Source organism: Austrofundulus limnaeus, unplaced genomic scaffold (assembly GCF_001266775.1).
Source record: "Austrofundulus limnaeus strain Quisiro unplaced genomic scaffold, Austrofundulus_limnaeus-1.0 Scaffold797, whole genome shotgun sequence".
Lineage (NCBI taxonomy): Eukaryota > Metazoa > Chordata > Actinopteri > Cyprinodontiformes > Rivulidae > Austrofundulus > Austrofundulus limnaeus.
The window spans coordinates 33,956-56,247 of NW_013953199.1; the positions used below are offsets into that span (position 1 = coordinate 33,956).

General features: G+C 39.1%; 1 protein-coding gene across 2 annotated transcripts in view; it reads right to left on the minus strand.

The window, feature by feature from the left end:
- Window positions 1-22,292, minus strand: part of flnba (filamin B a) — a 44,382-nt gene that overhangs the window by 17,949 nt on the left and 4,141 nt on the right. For both annotated transcript variants that reach the window (XM_014028683.1, XM_014028682.1), the window contains exons 2-15: window positions 8,217-8,326; window positions 7,991-8,126; window positions 7,743-7,840; window positions 7,312-7,459; window positions 5,973-6,091; window positions 5,816-5,890; window positions 5,559-5,721; window positions 5,284-5,484; window positions 4,102-4,239; window positions 3,885-4,011; window positions 3,177-3,313; window positions 1,877-2,070; window positions 1,687-1,800; window positions 1,459-1,602 (exon numbers count right to left, since the gene is read on the minus strand). In XM_014028683.1, the coding sequence (XP_013884137.1) occupies window positions 1,459-1,602; window positions 1,687-1,800; window positions 1,877-2,070; window positions 3,177-3,313; window positions 3,885-4,011; window positions 4,102-4,239; window positions 5,284-5,484; window positions 5,559-5,721; window positions 5,816-5,890; window positions 5,973-6,091; window positions 7,312-7,459; window positions 7,743-7,840; window positions 7,991-8,126; window positions 8,217-8,326 (1,904 nt within the window). The remainder of the gene's footprint in view (window positions 1-1,458; window positions 1,603-1,686; window positions 1,801-1,876; window positions 2,071-3,176; window positions 3,314-3,884; window positions 4,012-4,101; window positions 4,240-5,283; window positions 5,485-5,558; window positions 5,722-5,815; window positions 5,891-5,972; window positions 6,092-7,311; window positions 7,460-7,742; window positions 7,841-7,990; window positions 8,127-8,216; window positions 8,327-22,292) is intronic.

A 22,292-nucleotide genomic window follows, 5' to 3' on the forward strand; every position in this document is an offset into this window, starting at 1 on the left:
CCTCCATTTTACTTTTTGCTCTCTTATCTGTTCACACACATAAAAAAAGAAAAAAAGTCTTTGCCAACTGCTCGACTCCTGCTGGCATCGGCAGAAATTCCTGAACGGTGCAGCGACTGATCTGAGATCTGTTTGTGGATTCTTAAAGACTTGTTTACCCTGCAGGTGAAACTGAACAAAGGGCAACTGATAAACTGATTCAAAAACCAACAAAACGGGAGAGAAATCTCAAACCGTGATCAAAATACAAACTTAAAAAGGTGGATTTAGAGCAGAGGAGTTAGTAAATATAGAAGAAAACCTTTTCACAGGTAAAAATAAATGATTTATTTGAATTAAGATACTGAAGTTAAAAGTTTGAGCTATTTTTTTAAAGGCAGCTCAGCAGACAGGACCAAATTTTCCCTTTAATACTTTCTGTGGTGGTGAAAAAGTTTTCATTTACATGCACATTAAAAAAGCTTCACTCATCTGAACTTTTTAAACCTTTTAAACCCTTTTCAGTAGCAACATATACACGACTCAGTATGTAAACAACAGACAGATTAGATAAGATTTAAAGAATTTGTCTTATAATTTAACCATATTTGCTCTAAGTTATGATAAGATTCAGTTTTCAGATCTCGGAGGCTGAGATCAAAAAGGTTCAGATGAGTGACGCTTAAAAAAAAACAAGATTTACAGAAATGAAAAAATCAAATGAAGTGCATGGACAGTGAATACAGTGCAGAAGATTCATATTTGAACATAAAAGATACAAAAACAAGAAATCAAAAAGTGGTAACAGTGCACAGACAGTACAGAGGTGGTGATTAGTGTGATTTAAACAAACAAAAACATTTAGGATGCATTTTTAATCACATGGTGGATGTTAGTGCTGGTTATATTGATTAAAATGAATCATTTAAAACATTTCCTAATCTATTAACACTGACGTAGAAACCTTTGGACCTATATTWGAACAAAAAGCAGCAACTAAAACCTCAGAAATCAGGGGAGGCTGAAGTGTTTTATCTTAGCGTGAAAGCTGCAGGAACTCGTTAATCAATTTGTCAGGTTTAAAGTYGGGTTCATGGGGTTAGCTTCAATAAGAAAGAATGACCGTAAACATCTAAAGCACGTCTGGAGCTCCGTAACCAACATGTTGTAACTCATTCCTCCTCTAACACCAGTGAAAGTCGATACGGTTTCAGAGATAAATCAAAGTGTCGTCCGCTAATAGCTGAACCTCTCCTCCGTGTACGTGATAATAATCAATGGTTTCTTTCTTTTTTTGGCTTCAGATGAGGATTCCTTTAAACTTTCTTGTTTAACAGACTCAAAAACGTCAACTTTTTCCGCTCTACATGTGCGCTCAGACGAGACGACTCTGATGCTTTCCGTCTGGACCAGATTCTTAAACCTGAACAGGGTTACGCCGCTCCTTGCGTTAGCGGAGCGCTGTGATTGGCTGCTTACCCTGAAGGGACTGTTGGGGACGCTGACTCCCCCCCAGGTGACGGAGACGGTGTGTTTGAGCGGCGAGGTGGGCGTGTAGGAGCACTGGTAGAGCCCGTCGGCTTTACTCCTGACCTTCACCTCCACGGGGAGCCCCTCCGCATCCTGATCAACAGATTAAGAAATTAGCCAAGCGTCTAAAAATGAACGGATGTGTTTGATTTGTTGCTGTTTTGTGTGCGTCTGAACCTGCGCAGAGACTTTCAGAGGTCCTTTCCCGGCGCCTTCAGCCTTCACGGTGAACTCAGCCAGCTGKTTGATCAGGCAGCCGCTCGTCTCCAGGCCCGGACCGTACGCCTGGACCTAAAAAACAAAACGAATTTAACTTTCAAGATTTGTAAAGAAAAACTAAAACTTGTTTATTTTCAGTCTTAGTGACCTTCTCTGGGTGGTTGGTGGTGTCATCGGGGACGATGAGGGCCATGAACGGGCTGTGCTCGATGTCCTCCTCGTCACATGTCACATGGACGGCGTATTCCCCGGCTTCCGTCGGCCAGTAACGAACGTCGCACGACCCGTCGTTTTGGTCCTCGCACTCGATCTTAGCCTGAGACGGGCCCTCGATGGCAAAACCTGAAAATAAAATCAAATTAGGACGCTTTTTCTTTTTTAGACATGAACTGAAACAAGAATCTGCAGAATCTCTAGTGTGAAAGAAGCTGCAGAAAGTAGCAGAATTCAGAAAAAAATTAATTGATGAAAATAGTAAAACAGCTGAAACATGCTAAACAATGCTAATAGTAGCTAAAATTCACAAAAGAAAGTTAAAAGTAACAGAGGCAAGTAGAAATTACCGCACAGATGGTGGAAGGAGTGTAAAAATTTTCAAAYCAGCACAAAGAAAATAAATTAATTATGTCAGTGTCGGTCCTCCATACTGCAGAACGTGAAGAGGTAGTTCAGTGACTGAATCAGGTGTGTTGGAGCAGGGATGTAAATGTAAAACACGTAGGGCTGAGGTGTGGCAATTTGCTGTAAATTAGCTAAAAGAAAAAGCAGCTGAAATTAGCAGAATTCAACTGAAAGAAGCTTAAATTAGATGCAAGTTGTAAATTAATGTAAAAAATGCATTTCCTAAAAAAATGTCAAATTAGCCAAAAATAAAGAACAAAAGCACAAAAAGTGACAATATTTCGTACAACTGAAATAGCCAAAATGTGCAGTAAAACAGCTAAAATGTAGCTAAAATGCTGAAATTAACACAAAGAAGCAGAAGGACACATGGTTGCTGAATTAAGCAGAAAGAAGCTAAAATGACCACCAAAATGTGAATTTACCTTAAAAAAAATTTTTTTTAGCTATTAACAGCTGAACAGTAATTAAAATTGCAAACAGTTGAAACTATCAGAAARCAACTGAAAGAAGCACAAAAAGTAGAAATTAGCAGAAAAGAGTAGAATTTAAGCTGCAATAGGAGAAAAAAAAAACTAAAATAAAAAAAAAAGCCGAACCAGAAAACAGCTCCTTCATTTTTAATGGGGAAAATGTGGCCGAAATAGTAAAGTAGCTAAAAAAAAAAGGTATAAATAACTGAAGGAGCTGAATGTTTTGATATATGAATTGTTAAAATAGCACAAAAATTTYGCAACGAGAYACGTGCCAAATATGTAAGGAAGAAAAAAAAGATAATAGCAGGAATGCTTGATTAGCATTCACACACAAAAAAAGCTACAACTTACCCAAAACGCCAACATCGCTGCCAATGGACTCGACCACAAAGGTGGCAGGTTTACCCACAACGCCTCCCTCCAAACCRGGACCCCAGGCCCTGATCTGTTGAGGCCCCGCCTCTGGACCGACTGCCACTTCGAACGGACTGATAAAAAAAGAAAAASAAAAGAGTAAACTGGCATCTAAACACGCGTGTTTACCCTCAAACATAGGTTGTCCAGAATCAAATCACAAACCCTGACAGTGTAACTTGATCTTCAGCAGTTCTGAACTCTAACAGCTCCTCTGCTGTTCACTCGCATACAAACCAACTTCACACCAAATAAAAGTGTCCGTTGGGATTTTCTGCCTGCGCTTCACAGACGTAACGGAGCTCCCACTTTGGGTTTTACTGCCCCCCGTCACAAACTAAGATTTATTTTATCACCAGGTGATAAAAGTTCCAGCTATAAAACAGGAAAAATAAAGTTGTTTCTCGTCACCTAGCTGCAGGAAAAGCGCTTCACTTTTAGTACCAAATAACTCTTAGAATCTCTGACTCAATGTTTATATCTTCAGCTAAGTTTAATGTTTTCTGCAGATAATTAATAGTTTTAACCACTTCCTGCACATTTAAAATGAATCAAACTCAAACAAGAACTAGTTGCAGACATTCYTCTACAGATYCAGCTGAGATGATGTCATGTCCAGGGTTATTAACAGACCCTCCCCCTCACCTCTTTGGGATGTGCTGACCGCCCCAGGTGATGGAGACCGTGTATTTTCCAGGACTGCTGGGGTAATACTCGTAGGCAAACACGCCGTCCTGACTGGAGAGGCGCTTCACCGGCTCCTCGACCCCTTCTGAACACACGGCATGTCATGTATTTTTATTTTTCCCAGGCTTTGAAATAAAAACTATTCCACTGTGYGACTCAGATTCAATTCACTTACTGGGTCCTTTGACGAGCACCTTCAGGTCTCCAGTCCCAGCATTTCTCGTGTCCACCTTAAAGTCCCCGACCTGTTTCACCCTCATCCCCGTSGGCTGCAGACCCCGACCCGTCGCCCTGCAGGCGCCTGGCGCGCAGGCTGAGAGACAGACACACACTCAGGGATATCAGCTTCATCTAAACCAGGGGTGGGCAATCCTGGTCCTCGAGGGCCGCAGCCCTACATCTTTTACATTTTTCCCTGCTCCAACACACCTGATTCAGGCACTGAACTACCTCTTCATGTTCTGCAGTATGGAGGACCGACACTGACATAATTAGGAATAAAAGCAAAAATAGATAAATGAACCTTTAAATAAATAAATATATTTAAAATGCACCAAATAAATTAAAAAGGAGAACTTTAACTCACGTTTTATCATTTAATTGACTTTCATATTTATTTTACCAGCTTAGTTCCAAGAAATGATAAATTTTATGTTTTTTTAATATATATTTTACACAGTTTTTCCTTTTACTTGTACATGCATTTGTGTCTCTTGAATGCATAAATTGAATTATTTTTTTTTCAATTTTGTCCAAGTGTTTTTATTTCTATGTGTTGCATGCTTGTGCTGCCACAGTTTAGCTTAAAGTTTAGTTAAAAATAAATGTACAGGTAATGTTTTCCTCCTTGCCTTTGTTTTAAACTAAACTTTAAGCTAAACTGAGGCACAAGCATGCAACACATTGAAATAAAAAGACTTGTTGGGAAAAAAATATAAAAATAATTAAGTATAAACATTTACGACACAGAAATGCATGTACAAGTAAAAGGAAAAATAATTAGTATATATTTTTAAAAAGAGTAAAATTTAAATTATGTGTTCAAATATATAGACTAATTTATTGGAACTAACCTGGAAAAATAAATATGAAAATCAATTAAAATATAAAACAGGATATAAAGTTCTACTTTTTTAATTTAATTGGTGCATTTGAAGTGTATTTATTTAGTGGTTCATTTTATTTACAATTATGTCAGTTTTGGTCCTCCGTACTGCAGAAACCTGATAATCATCTATTCCTTCATATCAGGTGTGTTGGAGCAGAGAAACAAGTAAAACAAGCAGGGCTGTGGCCCCCAGGACCAGGACTGGCCATGCCTGATCTAAACAGACTTTAAAAACAAAACCCAACCAACCGGGTCCGATGTCCACATTGAAGGGACTCCGGGGGATTCCCACCCCGCCGAAGGTGATGGTAATGGCATGTGGTCCGGCCTGCGTGGGCCGGTAGGTGCAGCGGTACACGCTGTCGCCTTTATCCTCCATCATCACCTCCACGCTGTTCTGGTGGCCCTGCGGGTCTCGGATCATGGCCGTCACGTCTCCCGTTCCCGCTCCTGAGAAGAAAAGACAACGTTGGCGCTAAAAAACAAACAAAAGCAAACAAATAAAAATCRTCGTCTCCTCTCACCTGCAGTGTAGATGTCAAAGTAGGTGGGCTTGTTGGCGACATTGCCCACAGGTTCAATTCCCGGGCCCTTCACCGTAACTTTGGAGGCGTCGCCCAGCGCTTTGTCCACATTCACCTCAAACGGGCTTTTGGGAATCTCCTGGCCTGCGAACAACACCGTCACCTAAAAAACGACAAAATTATAAAGATTGTTTTACGTGCACAACTCGAACGACTTGGAAAAAAAACAAAAAACAAAAAACAGAAGATCTGTTCACCCTGTGAGTCCCGGTGACTTGAGGGACGTAGGTGACGGTGTACGTCTTCTTTCCCTCGTTAAGCTCCGCCTTCAGCTAATCAACACAAACCCAGACCCGTCAGTTAAAGTGTGTTAGACTCATAAAAACATCAGAGGATGAAGGGGGAGGGGGTTACCTCCTCTCGGGTGCCGTCTGGATGGTCCAGGTAGACGGTGACCTGTCCCTGACCGGCGCTGAACGTGTCCACGGTGAACACGGCCGGGCGCAGAACCCGGTTTCCTGTCGGCTCAATACCTAAACAACAACCAGAAATATGTTTTATATTTAAATATTAAAATTATAAAAACCTGCTGCTACAAACGGATCAAAATAAGGTTTATAGAAACAGTTTATTGTACAAGGTTCCTACAGTTTAAGGCAAGTTAAATTTAAGACTTTTTAAGACTTTTTAATGCCAAGTGAAATCAAATTTAAGACCAATTTCACAATAAACACAAATGACAAAAAAAATAAATAAATAAAACTGTGGCAGAAACTCATGAATCAAAGTATTTTTGGTTGAATTATTCAAATATTGCTAATAGACCAATTGTTTTTATCCATATTTAACTGCTATTTTGTCAAATATAGCACAAAAAAACAAACATTCTTAGCAGTCAGTTTTAAACTTCATTTAACTTCTGGAAATCATCTAACGACCCAAAATGTGGAGTTTTATGACACACAGTGGGTTCTCAAACCCAGCTTGCTGTAGATGCAACCTTAAAGTGCTTGTGACATCAAATTTTTGTAAGAAATATGAATGCATTTTTGGAAAGACAACAGTATTAACATATTAGAGTACAAATTTCACATGGCTCAGATGGACAGTTGTTGATATATTTGCATGTGAAATAACAGGAAGTGGTGTCAGAAGGGAACATCTGAATGGGAATATTTCAAAAATAAATAAATGTCACTATTTTAATATTTGATTCGAATAACAGTCATCCTACTTACAATGTGTTAACATTTTTAAGACTTCTGAAAATTGATTTAAGACCTTTTCAGGCAAATTAAGGCCTTATTTTTGGATTGATGAATTCACGGCCTTTTAAGACGTTTTAAGGATCCGCAGGAACCCTGTTGTAGACGGGCGGTAACGAGGGATAATCTGCATTCTTTAAGCTTTTAGTGTGGATGTTTGTTGCCTCTGCAGATATTCTGAGTATTTCCTCTCAGGGTTAAATGTTGGGGAGCCACCTCATTAGTTACTCGTGTATRTGTGTGTCTGTGTGTGTGTTCTCGTACCACGTGAGGGCAGCCCATTGTTCAGCTATTTCCTGTCATTGTCAAACCAGCAGGAACTGGTTTCACCTTTAAATGCTGTTTTTTATGTCCTTGTGTGCTTTTATTTTCTGGTGTGAACTTTTAATTTAATGCACATCAACTAACCAGGCTTCAAGTTTTTTTCTTGTTTAAGAATTCGGCCTTTTTAAGTGTTAAGTTGGGAGCAAAGATCTGAGCGAGCTCACCGGGTCCGTAAGCTCGAGCCTTCTTGGGGTTGAGTTTGGGTTTGAGGGGAGCTCCGGGCTTTAGTTTGGCTTTRGGGAACTGAGACAGGTAGGTCATGACCGACTGCTCGTCCACACTGGGGTCGATGATCTCCTCCGGAGCGATCACCTAAAAAATWAATAAAAATACACAAAAGTCAGGGAGATCAGGCAATGAAGGGGGTACACTGGARCCGACAAGGTGCTGACATACAAGCACAAAGGGAAGCCTAATTTTTCTGGGTCAAAGGTCAACTAGATAAACCTTAAGTTGTTATAAAAACTCTATTGGAATTATGCAAATTCATTTCTAACTACGAAATGGTCAATTACATCAGAACCATAAAAACTGGGAACAACTAACCACTAATTTTTTAAGTGCAAGTTGTTAAAATGTTTAATTTAAATTTCACCTGCGGGATGCCGAGCCAGTCGTCAGCCAGCTGCATAGCTTCAGTAGCGTTCTCCACCGGTTTAACTGGATCCCAGGTCTCCCAGTCTGGACACAAGCCTGAGAGCGTCGAGAAAAAAAATCATTAAAAGCCGTCGTGCTGCGGTTCTGTTTGTGCAAACCTCATTTTTTAAACAGAACCAGGTATATGATGGTGGCTCATACGAGATGATGTCATCAGGTAAGTAGCCCTGCAGGGTTGAACTGTACCTGGAGCGCAGCTGTCCACCAGAGCTCCCAGCGCCCTCCCGTTTCTCCAGTCCTGGCTGAAGTTGGTGATCGGCAGGTCAGGAACTTTGTGTTGAATCCAGCCCAGCAGACGCTGTTTAGGTGTCTTTGACTCTGCCTGAACAAAAACATAAATAAAACAAATCAACAATCATCTCGATTTGAGATAAAAACCAGTTTGATCTTTGASTTTTACGCCGGCCGTTACCTCCTCATCCTCTCCCTCCCACATCGGCATGGAGATGGAGTAGTGCAGGATCAGAGTCCAGACAAGACCCAGGATCAGTTTCAGGTTCCCATCTACAATGGCTTTAGAGTCTGAGGATGAGAAACAGRCAGACTCCTTTTAAACATTTGTGCATTTCTTCTCAGGATCTGTAGTTGATCCTTTTAAGTTCTCCGTGAAGATGAGAAGCTGCGTCTCTTTGCAGTTTAAAAGAACCGATACGGCCCGATTCAGGCAACTTTAATTTAGCTTCACGAGACAAACAAAAACCAAATGTGTTCAACAGGCTCCTGCAGTCAGACTCTACATTAAACTCGATGTGTCAAACCAAAGGTTTCTTTGAGTCCCGCGGCTTTTCATCTGATCTGAACCAGAGACAAACCTGSTCCCAACCATCTGCAGATCCAAACACACGACTTCCTTTAACCGAGCGGAACAGAACCAAGTGTCGCTGGATAATGTTTCTCATTTTCAATTTTCAGTTATGGAACTCTCTGTGCATTGCTGCCCAAATCAAATTCTGAAAGTGGTCATTCAACTAGATCTGTTACAAAAAGGACAACTGATATTACCAACTTTTAAAAACTGTTACAGCCAGAGGTCTTTCTTCTATGTTTATACTAAAGCATGGAATGACATTCCTCAAAACATAAAGTCCATTTCAAAACTACAGACTCTTGTCTGCCATCTGCTGGACACTTTTTGTTGTGCTCATATTTAGACGTCCTATTTTGCAAATGCTGCCTTTTTAAAATTTGGTATGCTTGTTTGTCTTTGTGTCTATGGTGTATAATGATGTGATTGTGATGCTGTAATTCTGAGTGTTTTATGTGCTGCAGAACAGGAACCTGCTGTAAAACAGCAATTATGCTGAGTCAGGCTTGATTTTTAATAATCTTTTCCTGTTAAATAAATAAATCAAATCAAAATCATTAATCTGACTTCTCAGGACCAGCTGGAGCCTCACAAACACGCACGCAAACATAAAACTGCTCGTGTTTGTTTGCAGCACACCGAGTTCAGAACAGACATCTTTTTTATTCTTTATTCCTTTCAGCTTATTAAACAAAAATGATGCAGCAGATGCATTAAAACAGATGCTTTGTTCTTAAGACAAAAATTTAAACAAATAAAGTACGTGTATAAAACTGGACAAGTTAAAATAAGCACAAATAAGCACCACTTTCTCCCAATTACATGTTAGTCRACAACAGAAGATGGACTCTTAGAAGAAAATCTTTACTGGTTTATTGTTTCAGAGCTCAGACTGAAGAAAATTAAAATCTTCTGCAGAAGTTTTTGAAGCATAATTTAGTTCAGTCCTGACTGAAAAAAAAACAACTGCTCTGGGATCAGTTTGTATTAAACTGCTCAGAGCTGCAGCAAACAAGTTCAGACTCATTTTTCAGCTTTAGTGGAAACTAATCTTACAAAAAAAAAAAAAAAAAACACCCACAAAGCTACACTTTCACATGGATCACATCAAACATGAACACTTAAAGAGGATAAACACATAACTGACATATTCAATTTTTCTACATTTATCAATAAAAAGTGTGGAATGATGCTTACARGAATTAAAAACAGCCACACAGAACTAAAAGATTTAGCCAACACAAATTGGAAACATAGAGCTAACACTCACGTGGAGCAAATGCTAAAGCTAACAGGGCGCTATCGTTAACACCAATGCAGGACTAACGTGGAGCTAAAACTAATGTAGAACCAACACTAAGGTTGTGCAAACACTAATGCAGAGCTAACACAAATGCTAATGTGGAGATAACTAATGTAGAGCTCCTGCTCATGCCGAGCTACACTAATGTTAACACAGAACTAATGCTAATGCAGAGCTAATGCTATTGTGGAGCTATCAATGTAAAGCTAACATGGAGCCAACACTAATGTAAAGCTTCTGCTAATGCAACACTAATGCGTAGCTAACGCTAACACTACGATCTTGTTTAATTGCCTAAAATACTGCCACTAACCAGTACAAATCAGCTCACAATCTATGAAGCACTCAGCTAATCTGTCTCTTACGAGCAGCAAAGTAAATGCTGGTGGGCCGTGGCTGCTAAAATGACGAATTTAGTTTAAGTAATGATTTCTAAAGATTTATTGTTTTATGTGTACAGTGCCTTGAGACAACAGTTGTGATTTGGCGCTATATAAATAAATTGAATTGAATTAAATTTGAAGTTTTGAACACAGACTCAAAAACTTGCAATTGTATTCTATTAATTGCCAAAACCTGTTTTGGCTAAATGCCACATATAATCGTAACTAATATTTTTTTTTCCCAACATTGCCCAACCCAAATTAATGACAGTAAAACTGTTTTTCACTGTTTATTTTAGACTAGAACTGACTCATTAAACTGTTGTGTCAGTCGAGGCGGGGTGCTTCCACTGCAAAAATCTTTAAGAAAAAGCTTAAATTTGACTAAACATGTCTAATAAAACYGTAATTATCCAGCATTTTCCACTCKACGTAATTTAATTTGTATATTTAAAACCTGCAGAGTTGCTAAATGTTTGTCTCTGCGCTGCAGGCGAGCCTTCAGCAGCTCGTTCTGCAGGACGGAGCGGAGTCCTGACAGTGTGGGAAAACCTGCGCTGCACCGTCAGCTGTGATCCAAACATGTTTCATCAGCTCAGGTTGAGGTGGAGGCCGCAGCCTCGCCCCTTTGTGACACAACATATAAATTCACCCCCCCGGTGGAATGACGGAGCGTGTTAGACATCCAGAGGAGAGGTTACGACACRACGCTTGCAACACTTTTTAATCCGTCACCGTTATCTCTGTGTTTTTCCTCTCTCTCCCACCCGTTCACTCTTTCCTGACGTTTGTAACGTTTACGCCTCATTTCTAATTCATCTGCTGAGTTAACCTTTCCTCTCCACCCTGGAGGTCGTGATTCTGCTGTGAGTGAGTGTGTGTCACTGTGAGCAAACACCCTGTGAGTGATCCTCGGTGACCTTTAACCCCAAATCCACCCAGAGATGAGTTCAGTCAGTTTGCGGACCGACGCTTCCTTTACCRAAAACAAAAAACAAAAAGCTGAAAGTTTTAACGGTAATGAGATTGAAAGCCTGTCAAGAGTTTTTAAATTTTAGCCTCGGAGCTGTTTTTGAAAGCATCTTTGTGCAGTTTTCAGGGTAATGAGTCGATCTCCATAGCAGCCCTTTGTTCACATGAAGGTCGAGAGTTTAATCTTGTATAGAAAATTGTTTGTGGCATCTAGAGTCCAGAGCTTGTTGTTGCTCCTAAAACCCTGATCCCTCCCCTCCACGAGCCCCTCTGTCCTCCTCATGTGACCCGACCGACTTCACATTAACCCCCGTTTCAAACAAGTCGCCAATCCAGAGCCTTTCTGACCTCAAACCATTTTTTTTTCCCAACTTGTAATAACTAAACCAGTCAAACCATTCAGCGCTCAGACCGAGGCTGTCCTCAAACCCTCCCTCCCTCCTGGAAACTCCAACCGCTACAATCGCACCCTCATTCAGAGCTTCATCTGCCCACAGGTCCATTCAACCAAACGTCTAGACTTCACTCAGCATCACACAACCTGCGCTCCTGCAGGTACCTGTTGACCTGTCGACATGTTGCTAACAGAGACGCGACAACACAGAGGCAGTGACGCTGGCAGARAGGGAGCAGAATAAAAGGGAGAAATACACGACGTGCACGTTGTAAGTGTGCAAAGGTGAATCAGGTTGGAACTAAATACCTCTCTATCAGCGTGGCCCACACAGGAAGTGACATCATCGCTCCTAAAAMCACCTGACCACAGCTAAAAAGAATTTTATACACAGCTGGGATGAAAAGTTACTTGAAATATCTAAAGATTGTGTTTTATTTTTAAGATGATGGCTTCATCCTCTCATCTCAGCACAAACGGACAGTTAATTACAGACTACAGTTTAATTTGCTTTTGTCTTGGAYCCTCTCTCTGTCTGGTTAATTGTTCAGTTTTTGCTTTTCGATGACCTCATCGTCTTATCATACGCAGATGTTCCTTTGCATAATGACTCGCAGAGACATTACCCACTTCCTACCAAACAATTTACAACAGTCATAGCAAACAATTCATGTCTGAAGCTCATTTTCACACCAAACAAAAAAATAAACCCTGCAGATCAATAAAACGTCAAATGTAAAGACCACTGAAGGAGGTCAATGGTGGGATTTGTCCTGCAGCAGTAAACAGGAAGTAGAGCTGAGATTTGACCCAACGTACAAACAGATTTTTTAGACTTGAGGTCACAACATCCTGCCCAAAAATATCACCTCCACACTCCAAAACACAAACCAATGATGGCAGAGGAACAGTATTTAAAACACCAGGAGACTCTAAAAACCCATCTGATCAGCACCTCGTAAATATTTGTATAAATAAATCAGATTTAGTCATCCAGGGTCCAAATAAAACAAAACCTGTTTGACYTTTTAAATTTATTCCACAGATACAGTATAGGAAAAATTACAAACTAATCAAGTTTCAGGTGAAAAAGTTAAAACATCTGGTTTAAAACTTATTTTTACATCATTTAATTGATAATAAACTGAACGTTTTAACTCTGAACTGATGTTTTGATTCAGTGAAAGTTAAATCTACTTCAGACTCRCAACTTCATATTTAACTTTGACAAAAAAAAACTCAAAAATGTCACAATCCTTGCCTCAATGTTCCAGCTGAGCCCCGCTAACAATCAATAACTGAGCTCTACCTGGTATTTCCTGCACAGAAACAGCATTTCAACTCATCCTCCTATAAACACTGACTAAWTGTGAAATAAATGCTACAGAAATACTATTAAAAGTAAAAGAGCTTYATTTACTGTTGAATTCATCTTGAATTCTAACCTTTCCCACTTTCCAACAGGAAATTCTTATTAAAAAACAATATGCTTTATGGGATATGTAGTTTATGGTCAATGATGGCTTTAAAKCAGCTTATTTTGAAACATTAATACAGAGTTATTCTACTAAACTGCTCAGGGGGACAGTTTCTTTAAATCAAAACCTCAGGGGTTGAACACATATTTCATCTTTTAAATGTCTTTATTTTGTTGTATTGAATCATAAATTAAAAACTTACCATTAATATAAAAACTACTTTCATAGTAAAGTAAGTAAAAAAATAAATTTAAATTTTGGGCCCACATGACGGCCCGGACGGATGTCACCTGCGAGCCGCATTTGACAGCATCCTAAACTAAAACCTTAAAGAGCAAATAAGTTTAGTGATACTGAGATGAACTAATGACCTCCCTGTGAGGCAACAGTACACAACAAATGTACTATTCCAAGTACAGTTGTGTGTATTTTAATTAGTCACAGCCCTTTCACTCATTTATGTTTTTAATTTYTGAGCTCATGTTGGCGCTTGCTGATGACATCACAGGACGAAGTGCTTCTGAATAAAACTAGCATCATCATGAGTCACTCAGAGTGATCCCACCACCAAAMAACTCCAGATTACAGACAGAATAAAAAGCAACAGGAGGCCTTTAATGCTTCTGATTTATTCGAGTAATGAGCCGTGTGTCAGTCCGTCTCCGGCGGTCTTTAATCTGGTTCTGGTTGGACGCAAACAGCCGCGGGGATGAAGTCAGCAGCTGATCAAAGGGAGATTTTCATGGGGATTGGAAGAATAAACCAAGAAAAATACTCGAAAAAGATCAGGAATCCATGTTTCAGAACCAGAGGGAGCATTAGAACAGGACTTTAGATGTTTTTTTAAAAAAGAAAAAGTCACATGAAAGCCTAAGAAAAGATAAATTACACCTTAGTTTAAACACAAATGCCTGCCGTCAACAAGCAGCAGAAGAAATATGAAAAAACCAGGAGCCACAAGAGAGCCGAGAAAGCGGGCCGGCGCTGCCCTGTCATTAACACGCAAACATCTGGCATGATGTTCTCGTGCATAAACACCACACGGCAGCCCTGAATGACCTCACTCTGCTGGTTCCCAGGCTATGATGTCACCAGAACCAGACCTGCCATGCACCGAGGACGACGAGAAGTTAGATGTTTCGTTTAAGTCCATCTGTTAAAAAAAAAGCATCTCCTTTCATATATTTAGCTTGTTTTATCCTTTAAATTTTATTATTTATGTTTTTCTCATCCAAGTTTGACTAAATAAAAGACTTCCAGTGCCTAAAGTTTAAGAGCGGAACAATAAAAATGAGGGGAAAGAATGGAGGAGCCAAAAGAAGAAACGTCAGGAAAAAGAAAAGCTGTTTGTTGCAGAGCCAGGCTGCAGGAGGTTCACCGCCGTGATGATCGCTGAACAATGACAATAAACTGCTGCAACCACACAAATGCTTCTACTTCCTTCACACTGACATCATGCATTCCACAACCTCCTGATGAGACCGGGCCAACGGAGCCWGAACATCCCGTCACAACCAGAGCGGCGGTTCTGATCTGTTGTTTTAATGATGACTGGGTACAAAACATGAAACAGTGACCTCCATTCTTTGTTCTGTATGTCTGCTTAAATTACACAGCTGTGACCATCCTTCATCGCCCACCACCTCCCCGTCAGAGACCACCTGAGCTCTGCGTCACGACTGCTGCCTCTCCAAACAGACAGGACAGGTTTGTGTTTGTTTTGGTTTCACACATCCAACACGGCTTCGTTCACGCTGAAACCAACAACCAAACGATGATGATTCAGACGCGTGAAAATTCTCTGCAGCAAGGATGAGAGGCCAGGCCTCCATCCAGGTGATTCCACTCACCTGTCACCAGCAGACACCAGGAAACTAGGCAGAGCTGGTCTTTTGTCAAATGGTTGAAATGTCCCTTTAAAAAGGCCAGAAAGAAAAAACTACTTGTGTCATATAAATACAAAGTATGGCATCTGTTGTATCATATAACTGCAGACCATTGTATCAATAAAAATATGGCATGTCATTACATATTAAMTATGTATGGTAGGCTGTTGTGTCTTAATTGAAAAATATGGCAGGCATATTATTTAATTAAAGTACAGTAAGGTGTTGTATCATATAATGAAAAAAATATGGCAGGCCACTGCATTATACATTTAACAAGTTATGGCAGAACATTATCATATAATTACAAATATGGCATGCTGTTTTCCAATAACCATGCAAGGCAGGCCATTGTTATAATTTCAAAATATGGCAGATTGATGTATCATTTAAATAATGAAATACATCAGGCTGTCAATATGGCAGCTCATTGTATCRTATRATTAAAGTATGGCAGGTTGTATCAATCAAAAAAATKGCAAGCCATTGTATCAATTATAAAAGGTATTGCAGGTTGTATCATAAGAAAAAAATATGGCAGGTCATTTTTCATATAATTAAAATAAAGCAKGTAGTTGTGTCATAAATACATGGCAGACCATTGTATCATAATTAAAAATGGCATGTCGTTGCATAGTAACTATGTATGGCAGGCCGTTGTGTCATAATTGAAAAATATGGCAGGTCATTTTATTATACAATTAACGAAGTACAGCAGGCTGCTGTAGAATATAATTAAAAACTATAGCMGGTCATGGTATCATTTAGTTGAAGTATGGCAGGTTGTTGTATCATAATCCAAAAATATGACAGGGAACTGTATTATAAATTTAAATATATAGWAGGTCATTTTATTATATAATTAACGAGGTGTGGCAGGCCGTTTTTGTCATAATTAAAAACTACAATTTCTTAAGTTTTTACTTTTATTTCAAAATTATTTTTCATTTTCAAAAAATACAAACAAAATTTGTAACAAACTCTGTTCCACAGGAACAGGCTTATATGCTTAAAAAACAATGTTTTTGGTGAGTCACCGTTAAAGTACCAAAGTAAACTTACTCATATGACAAATTACACAAATAAAAATTCATTTAAGAACATAGCTACGGTAATTCTTATGAGCGTAAACAAATTCCTCACGACCCATCACCAGGTATCCATGACTCATGTTTGAACAGTTTGATAAACAATGCTTCATTTCTAAACTGTTTATTTTCCACTCGTTTTTTTTTTCTTTGAAAACATGCATATTTAGTTTTTCTAAAAAGAAACCTTTCTAAGAATTTACCAGAAGTCCAGCTGGATCGACAAGCTTAAGCCAAAACAGGTGAAAGAAACGCCTCCTATATAAATAAAACCATCAAACTTCAGCTTTAAATCAATGAAGGAAGAATTAATTCTTTCTGAGCCATTGTTGCCTGTCAAGTCCTGAATTCTCCTGTAAAAGCTGCTGCATTTATCCCCGAACCAAACAAAGATGTTTTCTCTGCAGAGAAGCGGAGAGTGTGTGGAAGTGTAAGTCTATATCCTGTCGTCTCTCAGGTTACCTTTAAAAGCAGCAAAACACACAAGCCAGTGTTTTAAACCCATCATGGTCTGCAGACCTGAGAGTAGAGCTGACAATTAAAGGATAAACGAACAAATTATCAACATGTTTGMATGTTAAAGATCAAATTAACAGTTTGCTTGACCAGTCTAAAAAAAAAAAAAAAGCTAACTGGGTCAATGGTGCAGCTTTTTAAATCCTAAACTTTGCAGCTCGGTCACACCTGAATGAGGCTTTTGACAAAAAAACTACAAGTCTGATGGAGGAATGTCTTGTAGGAGTGTTTGCAAGAGAAGCCAGGGTTTGAAAAACTCCACCAGTTTTTACGTAAAAGGCTTTCACAACCAACGCAGAACGTAGCTAAAAAAGGTAGCAACGACTGAGTTTGAAACACCAAAATGAAACAATAAAAGGAGCTACACATCTACACATCGCTGCACAGCGTGCAGACTGTGAGGAGGGAACCACTTTATAAACTGTAAACCCCTGCAGCAAACATATAATCAAACCCAGAACACAGAGGGATGGAGGACATTTGTTGGTGTTTTGTGTTGAAGTGGGTTTAATGATGTCCCGACACACAGTTTCCTTCAACAAGAGTCGTCGTCCCCCCCCACTTAAAAATAAATAAATAAATAAAAGTGCTCTGTTCCAGCAGCTCTGCTGTAATTCCTCTAAACCCAGCAGACATGGTGGGCAACCAAAACCTCAAACAAACTGTAGACATTCCCCAGACCTGCTAAAACTTATTTATTTTTCAGTTTGGATGTCAATGCAAAGAGTGAACCAGAYGAAGGAAGATGGAACAGAAAGATATTTCTGTAAACAATAATCTAACCGATAAATAAAATCTGAAATATTTTTGCATTCATTAATTTTCCCCCCGGATTAAACTAGGGCTGTGTGTTCACTGGCAAGAATTGGGGACACTGGAATAAGCAATAAGGGTGTAAATCACCAGCTTCATCACAATACGAYATTACATCGATWYGTTTGGATGACGATTTGATATTTCTCGATATCACMAAGTYTGTCASGAAATGATTTTGATTCAATTCAATTCACATGTCTGCGATCGATATAACGTGATATCATATGCATGTCTAACACAATGACTGTTAGATGATATCGATACACATCGAGAATATGAGGACGATATAGATCGATATTTTCATTTTGCCTCAATATAACCGAACCATGAACCATTCAAATCGATATATATCGATGTATCGTTACACTCCTAGTAAGCCAGGGGTTCTCAAACATTTTGGGACTGGGGGACCCCTTACAAACAGTGAAAATTTTCCAGGGACCCCCTCAAACCCCGTGCTGTTAATGCCAAATAATTTACTGTTATTTTTAGGGGTGCAACAATACATGTACCTGTATCAAACTGTATAAACAGAGCTTTAGGTTCAACACACACTTGTATGGAACAATACAGATTTTTAACATTTACTTTATCAACTTGTCTTCTGAAGATGCTCTGTGTTGAAGGATCAGTGGATCTGTGTTCGACTACTCCACCTAGGCTGCACTGTGGAGCTCAGATCCACTGAGAAACTTGCTGTTTCAGCAACATTTAATTTAAAAACTGTATTTTTGAGTTTAAACAAATGTTCATAATTAATTTAAATAAATTACAAGTTAAAAATGCATGGAAATTTCTGTTTTGTATCGAAAAAACATCGAACCGAACCGTGAATTTTCTGTATCGTTGCACCCCTAGTTATTTTAACCCCTAAAAGACATGGTAATATTACTTTTTGTTTGGTTTAGTATGTTTGTTTTACTAGTGCATTATTCCCCATATGCATTTTTAAAAAATAAAAACCAAATTAACAATTTTTTGAAAACTTTTGAGGTTCTCCAAGACACAGCTTGCGGACCTCTGGGGGTCCTGGGACCCCTGTTTGAGAACCTCTGCTGTATTGCCATTTTTCCCCTCAAAGACTCAAAAGTTTTTTAAAAATCTGTATAATTTATAGTTTATTTTTATGCAATCAGAACACAGAATAGTGAGAACTGCATTTGTATTTCTTAAATCTACCCTTTAAGCCATAATTAAAAGTCAATACAGCATCAGGAAATTAAATATCACATTTCAGTGTGTATCGATATTTTCTTACACCCATAGATTAAACTCAAGTTTTTATTTGTGAAAATAAACAAACAGAAACTATGCATTTCCAATAAATTGCTGTTAATTTTGTAAATTTTCCAAATAAATAAACAAACAACATACAGGAGGAAAATGTTAGTTGTGTTGTCTTAAATGTTCCATATTAGTTTTTCTTTTTAAAGTCGAGTGAAACCAGTCGACTAAAAATCATCTCCTGTTCAACAACAGAAGCTAAAACTACATTTTTTAAAGGCTTAATCAGAATAAAATGCTGACAAACCAGTTAACCTGGTTTAATTCTAAAAACCATTTCAAAAAAAATATAAACAACAACAACTAAACTTTTTTTTTTATTTTATTTTGAAGGTTCCGTCTCCCTGTCTTGCATTTTCATTTTAACAATCATTTTTATTATCACGGAAACGTTTCAGGAGTTTCGGGTCTGAAAAGTCTTTTTGTAGAGCTCACCTGAACTCCGGTTTTGTTTATTTACTGAATGGATGCTGTGAAACAACAAACAAACAAACAAACTGTTTACACCTCAAACATGCTTCAAAACAAGCAAAGACTCTTTTTCTCACAGAACCTGAACGCCTCATCAGGCAGCTGAGTTATGTGAAACCACCTCTTCATGGACACACACACACACACACACACACACACACACACACACACACACACACACACACACACACACACACACACACACACACACACACACGTTTCGCAACATCAGTCTGAGAAACATCTTGTTTTTTTAAATCAGATTGTTGTTTGTGAAAAAGAAAGTCCACACTTTGAAACAAAGAGTTCTTTTTCCCCACCCTCCCTGAACGCCTCATCTCCAACCCAGGCTGCTCTTCTGTTCCTCGTCTTCATCAACCATTAAACTGGTTTATATAAACCGTCCTCAGGGACAGCTTGGCTCATCTCAAAGAAAAAGACAGGAAATCACCTCACACCCAAGTCAGAACAAAGAACAGGAGCTAAAACAAATAAATAAAGACTTGAAAGGAAAAGAAACGTTACCAGGATGAAGTGTTTGATTCTTATTTTCCTTCAGAGCAAAATAAAAAAATAAAAAACTCTAAGCAGCTGCTGAAGTGTGTTCGATGTTTTATAAATTAAAAGTTCAGTTTTACAGCTCGTTTAAAGTGAATAAAACCAGAAAAATTTGGTTTTCTGTGAAAATACAGCTTTGCTGAAGAAGCTAAAAGGAGGTGTTAAAGCTAAAAGAAGCAAAACACCAGCTAAAAATACTAAAATTAACAAAGTGCGCGCAGAACACTGAACTTGAAAAAACAGCAGCTAAAATGGCAAAAGGCTAAAGGTTAAAGGCAGCAAAAAAGGCTAGCTAAAATCAGCAAAAGGCTGGCCAAAAGCTAAAAGCAGCAAAAGGCTATGCAAAAGTTAAAAGCAGCAAAAAGGACTAGCTAGAATCAGTAAAAGGCTAAAAGCATCAAAGGGGTTAGCTAACAGCATCAAAAGGCTAACTAAAAGCATCAAAGGGCTAGCTAAAAGCATCAAAGGGCTAGCTAAAAGCATCAAAAGGCTAACTAAAAGCATCAAAAGGCTAACTAAAAGCATCAAAAGGCTAACTAAAAGCATCAAAAGGCTGGCCAACAGCTAAAGGCAGCAATAGATTCTCTAAAAATAGCAGAGCAGTAGCTAAAATGCTGCAAAACAGGAACTAAAAATTATGCCAAAGCAGATGTAAAAAGGAACAATACGTTATTTTCAAAAGTACTAAATTTAAAAAAACTARAAGTGACACCACCTGTCTCCCATAATAGTGAAAAAAATAAAGTACGCAGAAGTATTTAGATAAAAAACTAAATAAAACTCAATAAATCTTTATTCTTGTAAAATAAGAACCAAATAGTGAAGATGACAGTTTGCAGAGCACAGCTGCTCAAACCTCTGCAGACTTTAAAAGCAGTGATAAAAAGATGAAATTATTGTTTATTGTTTCAGTTTAAATTAGAGTTAGAAGCCAGGGGCCTTAAAGCACAGCCAACATGTTTTTGACACACGAACACGCTGCAGGTAGCTGAAAAGATTACATCATCGTTGAACGATGACAGAAATCTCCTTCCCACACCCCCCTCCGGCTCCACCTTTCCGCCCACAGAGGTGAGATCTGATAAAACTGTTGAAAGTTTCACTGCAGCAGAACGACTCCAACACGTCCAGCTCTGGGCTTTTCTGAAAAATACAGATTCTTATAAAGGAAAACATTCGATGAATCACAGCGAGTCTGTCAGATCCTCTGAAACGAGCCGAGCCTGTGACGGACCGTAGAGCCACGCCCTGCAGACTTCAGACTGAGACCTCAGCCGACACCTTCGGTTTCTGCTGCGCTGTTTGGTGAGCTCAGGAGGAGACCGGAGAGCTGAGGCCCAGCAGTCTGTGAAGCTAACTGAACCTGGAGAAAAGTGACTTTTATTTTAGTTTTCCACTTCTACTGCTTTCACACAAACAGATAATCAGATTCTGTGACCTGTCTGCAGCTCTGCCCAGCTCTGTGTGTGTTTCTCTGTGTGTGTTTGTGTGTTTCTCTGTGTGTGTTTGTGTGTGTCCCACCCAGTCTGTCATTTCCTCTCTGGTGTGGAAAAATAATTAGACCTTCAGCAGTTTTTCTGCAGCTGAACGCCCTCTGACCTCCATCAGCAAACACCTTCCAGCCTCTCAGTCGAACCCGTCACTTCAGATTAAATTTAATCTGATAATTCAGTAGATTTAGACAGAATCAACCTCTGTGGTCTCAAAAGAACTCTAACGGACAAACTTTTACACTTTATTGTTCGAGTTGACATTCATCCACAGAACTTTAAACATTTGAAGAAGCTGATTCAGGCCTTTAGATTAAAGCATGAGTTCAGTTCAAAAYGCAGCAGCTGTTCTGACATTAAAACCCACATTTACTTCGCTGCACTTCTGTTCTCGGTTTGCGGACTTCCTGTTGGCTACTGGACCGATCTTAAAACTTTTACTGCCGACTTTAAAACCCCTCAGTGAACAGGCAGCACCTCACGGCGCTCAGTTTGAACCTAAACGTGCCGAAAAACTGATTAAAACCAGAGAAATATCATGTTCTGTGTAAGTACAGCTTTGCTGGAGAAGCTAAAACTGAGGTTTTAAAGCTAAAAGAAGCAAAACAGCAGCTAAAATACAAAAATTTACCAAAAAATAAACTTGAACAAACAGCAGCTGAAATGGCAAAAGTCTAGACAAAAGCCAAAAGCAGCAAAAGGCTAGTCAAAAGGCTAGTCAAAAGCTAAAAGCAGCAAAAGGCTAGTCAAAAGCGGCAAAAGGCTAGTCAAAAGCAGCAAAAGGCTAGTCAAAAGGCTAGTCAAAAGCTAAAAAGCAGCAAAAGGCTAGTCAAAAGCAGCAAAAGGCTAGTCAAAAGCAGCAAAAGGCTAGTCAAAAGCAGCAAAAGGCTAGTCAAAAGCAGCAAAAGGCTAGTCAAAAGCAGCAAAAGGCTAGTCAAAAGCAGCAAAAGGCTAGTCAAAAGCAGCAAAAGGCTAGTCAAAAGCAGCAAAAGGCTAGTCAAAAGCAGCAAAAGGCTAGTCAAAAGCAGCAAAAGGCTAGTCAAA